The sequence below is a fragment of the Mus caroli genome, chromosome 12 (assembly GCF_900094665.2).
Source record: "Mus caroli chromosome 12, CAROLI_EIJ_v1.1, whole genome shotgun sequence".
NCBI lineage: Eukaryota > Metazoa > Chordata > Mammalia > Rodentia > Muridae > Mus > Mus caroli.
In genome coordinates this window covers 82,885,703-82,892,578 of record NC_034581.1, presented here as the reverse complement: position 1 = coordinate 82,892,578, position 6,876 = coordinate 82,885,703, and the positions used below count along the sequence as shown (strand labels likewise).

At 49.5% G+C, this 6,876-nt stretch overlaps 1 protein-coding gene across 7 annotated transcripts in view; it reads right to left on the bottom strand.

Moving 5' to 3' along the window:
• Adck1 (aarF domain containing kinase 1) overlaps positions 1 to 6,876 on the bottom strand; it is a 102,273-nt gene that overhangs the window by 11,904 nt on the left and 83,493 nt on the right. For all 7 annotated transcript variants that reach the window (XM_021178948.2, XM_021178949.1, XM_021178947.1 and 4 more), the window contains one exon: positions 4,231 to 4,347. In XM_021178948.2, coding sequence (XP_021034607.1) covers positions 4,231 to 4,347 — 117 coding nt within the window. The remainder of the gene's footprint in view (positions 1 to 4,230; positions 4,348 to 6,876) is intronic.

Here is a 6,876-nt window from a genome sequence, read left to right as displayed (position 1 = left end):
AGCTCCTTGGGTACTTTCTCTAGCTCCTCCATTGGGGGCCCTGTGATCCATCCAATAGCTGACTGTGAGCATCCACTCCTGTGTTTGCTAGGCCTTTAATCACGCCACCACACGGTGATGCTTTGGCCCCCGGCTTGCAGCATTATTAGGAAGGAGATGGAGCTTCTCTCACGTGGGGCCTGGCTGGTAAAACTAGGTCATTTCCCGTGATAAGGCGATGCCCACTGCTGGTGCTGGCTGAGACCACTGCTTTCTCATGTCTGGCCATATGAAGACTCTCTGTGTCATGGCCCCAACCATAGACAGAACCACTCCAATCAACATGTCTTCCCTGCCATGGTGGATGCAACCAAGTCCTCAAGTCACTTCTTTAACTTCAGTTAGGTATCTTGTAGCAACAAGAAAATCAAGGCAGCTTCTTTAATCAGGCCTTACCAGGCACAAACACTGTGAGGCAAGAAAGCCTGTGGATCTCTACCAGAGATGCTCTGTAAGGCACCCCAATTCCAGAGGAGTCAAAGGTGAGTCCCTGGGATCATCGACCATCAGACATACAAGAGGAAGGAACTCCTGTTGGCACCTGGTGTGTCCTCTCTAGGGTGACAACTCACCCCGCAGAGATCCATACTCTTCCACCTTGCTTGGGTCACTATAAAAAGCCAGAGAAAGGATTCATCGCTCCCTATTTCCCCTGCCCTTTGACAAAGACTGCCCTTTGACAAAGACTGGCACCAAGGACATCTGAGAGACGGAGTTTCGGTGTCATTGTGTATTGAGCATATACATCAGGCTCATCACTGTGCCAACTGAGCTGTGCTTCAGTTGTCAAAAGATCTCTAGGTCACTCACGGTCAGCTGCAGCCAGGGAAACCAGGGTTCCTAAAGAACAACCCCACAGCAGAATGGCTGACAAATGACAGAGCCTGCACTGGACTCCAGAAAATTCCTCTGGCCCAAGCAATCAATACCTCTGCTGTGAGAAAACAAAAAAATCCCCAGGAACTACCTGGGGACTCCACTAACACCCATGAGCATCCTAGAGTGATGGGGTTAGAGAGAAGACGGTTTTCCTTCCAGTGATTTCAGGAATTGAGTCTTTAGCGTCTTCAGATTCTAGCCAGCTGGGAGGGCCAGGAGGTTGGAATGATGCTGAGCACAAGTGAGAAGTCCTATTCTGCCCACATGAAGCAGTGACAGAAGCAAAGGTAATCAGGGGAAAGGGAGTGGCTTCAGATGGCACTACCTGCCAATCAAGCACCTCCAAGTCTATGTACTCACAGGCCAGAGACAGAGGACAGGAAGGGAACAAAGGTTCTCAAGGATCTTATAGAGGAAGAGATACCTCCGTGAGTAATGCCCTCATGAATTATGAATTAGGAAAATGTTCTGTATTTTACTATTATTGTTATAAGCAATACATGGCTGTATTGCTTATAACGCTCGCGTGGTGGCATCTGTCACACAGCAGAAAGGACTTGGCCTCCTATCTCAAGAACTTGACTCAAGGCCACCAGAGCAGTGAATGGCAGAGCCAGGCATCCTCGGGCGCCCAGCCTGTCTAGCACCAGGTCTCTTGGAAGCCCCATGCTTGGTTCTGTCCACATTTCTATTCTAGCACAAGCGGCAGTGCCTGCACATAGTAGGTACTCAAAACATACGCTGAAAGGTGACTCTGAGATCCTTCACTGTTCCTACAATGACAGGAATGGATTTTGGAGTTACTGCAAGAAGTAAACACAGTCAGGGCTTCGGGCTACATGAAGAACAAAGTCACAGGCTCCACTCCCTTGCAGACGCCTTCAAAATGACTTCAGAGAGAAAGAAGAGGCAACAGGCCCAGCACAAGAAGAACAGAAGGCATAATCACAGCAGCCAATGTGAGACAGGAGGACCATGGCCTGGGACAGATGGGGACAAGTGGTGATGCAGCAAAGGCTGAGGAGCCTTGAGCCAGCTACAGGTGCTCTGTGACTATGATCTCAACTCCAAGGAGGCTCAGTACCTGGCATCTCTGCAAACAGATTTTGAGGGTCCTAAAAGGAAAGATGAGTTAGAAGGTTTCAAGGGTTTGAGCTATCTCCTAAGTCCATCCCCACTTTAACAGAAGTTTGCTCCCTGGAGAGTGAAAGAACAGACTCCACAGTTCTCCTCTAACTGGGATCCTGATGACCAGGGCTGAATCCAAGACCATGTAATTATGGCCCTCTTTTCCAACTGCCTCTCTCCCTAAGGAAATACACTGCTGGTGGTATCTGTCCCCAGGGCCTCAGGATCCAGTGAGCCTTCATAGATAGGTGATATCTGCCCATCAGGTCCCCTGCACCTGTCCCTGCTGCCCTGTACTACCAATTCAGTCACCTTTCTCTTGGCTAATTTCATGCCAATTAAGCCAGGCCTCAGCCACAGCAGGGTCTTCAACACACACTCACTGAAATTCAATTAACCTTCGAAAAGGGTCTTACACTCGATAGTCCTCTGTGGCTAGAAGAAGCCCCATCTGTCTGCAGACGACTCCCGCATGACCTTTGCTTTTAATGAGATCAATGGAAATTGCTGTTACCATCTCCTAAAGTTTCTTGTAAATATGATCCTGGCTGTATATGCTACTACCATGGTCAGGGATATAAACAGGCTACAGCAGGCTGCTGGCTACTGGTGAGTACTGGAAGGTAGGTCTTGCGTGTTCACATTCGGGTGAGCATGGATAGCTCAAGGGCTTTACACTGGAGTGAGATCCGCTGCACACTCACTTGGACACTCTGCCACCCTTCTTCTCATTCTAGATTCTCCTGTGTACTCAGGGGTGGTTCTCGGGAATGTGCATAGCTATACGCACTCCTCCAACGCTTCTGAAATATGGCTCTTGAGCCAGTCAGTGCTCACTGAGCCATAGAGTCACTGGTCTATAAAATATTCAAATACAAAGGGTCCTTAATTGGAGGTCAGCTGGTCCATCATCTCCACTAAGAGAACTGAGGGCCAGAGAGGCAGGACTGCCTTACTTCGTTCTTGAAAAATTAGATGTCTACTAAGGTCTCTCCATCTGGATACTGGCTTTTCCCAGCAGCAGGGATAGAGGTCCTGACTCACAGAGAGTCCACCCGCCCAGAGTCCACTGGTCTCCAGCTGGCTTAGTCACAAGCAAGCCACAATATCAGTACACCTACTCATGTGTTTACATTCCCCCTGGAAAAATCAGAGCCCCCTCTAATGAGATGCCATTACAGCCTTAGCTTGCTAGATCCAAAGTAATGGGTGGATGGGGGTGGCCCCTGGACTGGAAGTCCATCGCTAGCCGGAGAGGCCAGTGATGACACAGGGCAAAGATGCTGGATCTCCCAATTAGCAGGCAGAGGCTCTGCTTCGTTTTAGGGAAATTCTAAGAGCTGACCTCCCAGTGGGACCAGCCAGTTCCCACTTCAGCCACACTCTGTGAACTACCCAAGCTCTGTCCTCCTCCCTACCCTAGGAGCTGAAAGCAAGGGGAACTATTGGATATTCTCAGTGTGCTGCTAACAAAGGGGCCTATTCAGCCCTCCTGCTGCCAATTTCCTGACAGTTACAAGTGGCTGCAAGTTCTACTGTGGACCCACATGGATCAGTGGGAGGGAGACAGAGAAGGTGGAGGAGAAAGGGCCTGGGTTCTAATCTTGGTTATAATCCCCACTGAGGAGCTAGCTGATAATTTCTGACTCCAGCATGGGGGGTTCTGACCACCCAGACCCTGCACATGAAGAGACTGTATTAACAATGGATGTGGGTGGGGAAAGTACAACCCCCTCATTCCTAGGGGGCCCTGTGGTGACCAAGAAGCAGAAGGTTGGAGACAAAACCTGGTCCACTAGCCAGTTTCCCTGATACCAGGGGAACAGGAGGTAAAGACACAACTCCGTCTTCTTTCTCCCTTGCTCTATGAAACTGATCGGTGACTGCAATCCTCTAGGTCAGGGTGGGAGTTGATGAATATGCTCTGTGCGGCTCAGTCACCTGTACGGACTTAGCGGCTGGGGGAAAAGAAGCCATCAGCAGAGTCAGCTCAGGGAAGTGTGCTTGTCCGTGTTGCCACTCTAGGCTCAGGGCTGGATGGGAAAACCTGGGAGACCTCTCCCTGATAGATGCATAGTTCTTTTAAAGGAAGCAGGCCAGGCTCTAGGGTCTCAGAACCCAGGCCTAGCCAAGCAGTCCCAACCACACTCTGTCCCTCTGTCCTAACACCAGCCCCCACCTCACCTCATTCACATCGATCTGGTTCTTCTCCATGTAGGCCCTGTCGTTGACCTGACCTCCCTCTACAAATTCCATCAGGAGCACCCTCTTGGTAGACAGCTCCCAGTGGATCTGGGGAACCTGCAGAAGGAAAAAGAGAGTCACGTCAGAGGAGGAGGCTGTGGGCAGGACCATCCCCTAGTAAAGTGCTGGGAGCCAGGCAGTGGGACGTACTGCTTTCTGGATAGAGCCATTGCCAGAGAGAACTGGGGTGAGGACCAGGCAGATGCCTCAGCCAGGTAGCCCTTACAGCGGAACTCCTTCACAAGTCCTTTACAAACGTAGGCGCAAGTTCCTCAACCCCCCACTGCCATTCCCTAAACCCCTGACCTTCCACATCCCTCACCTCTCACCCCAACTCCTCCTCCATCTTACCGTGAGCCACACACTATAATAGAAATGGGTACTTGGGAGAGGAATGTTCCTACCTGGAAACTGCTAAGGCTTTAACTAGAAACGTTCACTGTAGACTCGTCATGCTTCAGAGCCTGGTCTTCAGCTGGTGGTGTTATTTTTGAGAGGTTTGGGAACTTTTAGGAGGTAGGTCCTGGCTGGTGGAAGAAGGCAGGGCCTTCTAGAGGTTGGCCTCTGGTACAGGAGCCCAGCCCTGTATCTGGAAGTTCCATTTCCTGGATCCCTGTGATGGTAAGAACTTCCAGTATTCCCTTCTCAGCCACAAGCTCCACACTGACCTCACCGCCATGATGAGTGAAACCCTCTGAAGACATAAGCCGGAACAAATCTTTCCTTCCTTAGGTTGTTTCCATCAAGTACTGTGGTCAGTGTTGCACACATAGCTAAAACCAGTGCTAAGAGCTGCTTCCCTCTGCCTCTCCCTCCATCAGACCCTTGCTTGGTCCTAACCCTGCTACAGTTTCTGCACCTGGGAAATAGATATATTGAAGCAATGAACTGAGTTTGAACCAGAAGACAAATTCTATTTTCTCCTAGATTCTTACAAGCCTCCTGTGGCAGACAATGCTGGATCTTAACCCACTGTCTATTACCCATCTTCCTCTTCCCCACATGTGTGAAACTGAAACCTGTTCCCTGGCTGCCCCATAGCAGGTGGTCACATGATGTGGCTCTGGTTCATCAGAAGCAGCACTTTGTTAAGAGGATTCAGGGAAGGTTTCGTTTCTCTTCATAAAAGGATGCTTGTGGTACTGTTCCCCTCTTTCTCTCCCACCCTGAAGGTAAATGTGATTCTTGGGACAGTGACGGCCATCTTGTAACCACAGTGGGGGTAAAGGAAGGAAAAGAAAGTCAGGCCTGATGCTGTCAGAGTACCAAGTACCATCAGCAGGCAACTGCTGCACACCTTCTCACTCTATAAAAAATAATAAATATTTTAACCACATATAGGTGGGGGAGGGGGCAGATAATGTGCCTGTGAGCACAGGTGCCCAAGGAAGCTGGAGGCTTTGTGTCCCCTGGAGCTAGTGTTACAGGCCACCTATTATGGTGACTGGGACCCAGACTTGGGTCCTCTGGAAGAACAGTGCATGTTCTTAACTTCTGAGCCATTCTTCTAGCCATAAGAATAAGCATTAAATAAATAAATAAATAAATACCTAGCTAGCAGTAGTAGCAGGTAGCACGCTCCTTTAATCCCAGCACTCAGGAAACAGAGGAAGTCTTCCTCTGAGAGTTCAGGGCCAGCCTGGTCTACAGAGCAAGCTCCAGGACAGCCAGGGCTACATTGAGAAACACTGTCTCAAAACAAACAAACAAACCTGTCGGATTGGGCTTCGGTTCATTGCAGACAAATCATAAACTATTTAACATATTCCTACTCTCCCTGACTCTGAAAACACCGAAAAGCAAGATAGAACAGATTTCCGTGGGAACAGGAAGGGGTCAGAGGGCACCACAGGCTGCGTGATGTCACATAAGCAGGTGACACTATCAGTACCATCAAAGCCATGATGCTTTCAGCGTACTATTTCTCCAAGGTTTTGATGACTATCTCCTCTTAAGGAGAAAAACCAAAGGCAGTTCATCTAAGTGTCCCAAGAACCATCTAGACAGCCCTCAAGTCCAGCTGCACATTTCTCCTAGTTCTTCTGAGAAAGCTGTACCGTCGATCACTCTCTTACCTCGTGCCTCAGTTTCCTTCCCTGGCAAGGGGTCCGGAAGGGCATGGAGCTACCTGTATGTGAAACCCTGGTACTAAGTAAGAAGCAGATGAGCCTATGTTAAATTTTCACCATTTGGAAATCTAGGTTGATCAAGCAAGACGTTTATGACTCTCTGTTGCTTTGGATGTAAGATTCAGACACACTTGTCAACTCGAAACAAGTCCATGTCTGTCATTATCCTTGCTCCTGGTCTCCAGGGGAAAGGTATACTATTTGGGTACCTTTGGTTAAGTTTATCCATTGATTTGGATACCTCAGCTTGGCAGTGGGTCTTGGAGCTCTGTAAACATTAGGCCAGAGCCCGAGCAGGACCTACTAGGTCATTTGGAGGACAGCCAGGAGAGCACCAAGGTGTGGGGTGAGAGCCTAAAGCTGAAGTCTCTCTGGGCTGCCTGGGCACGGGCAGGAATAAGCCAGGGACTCCTTCCCATACCTTCGTTCCCTATGATGTGACCACTCCAGCCTGATA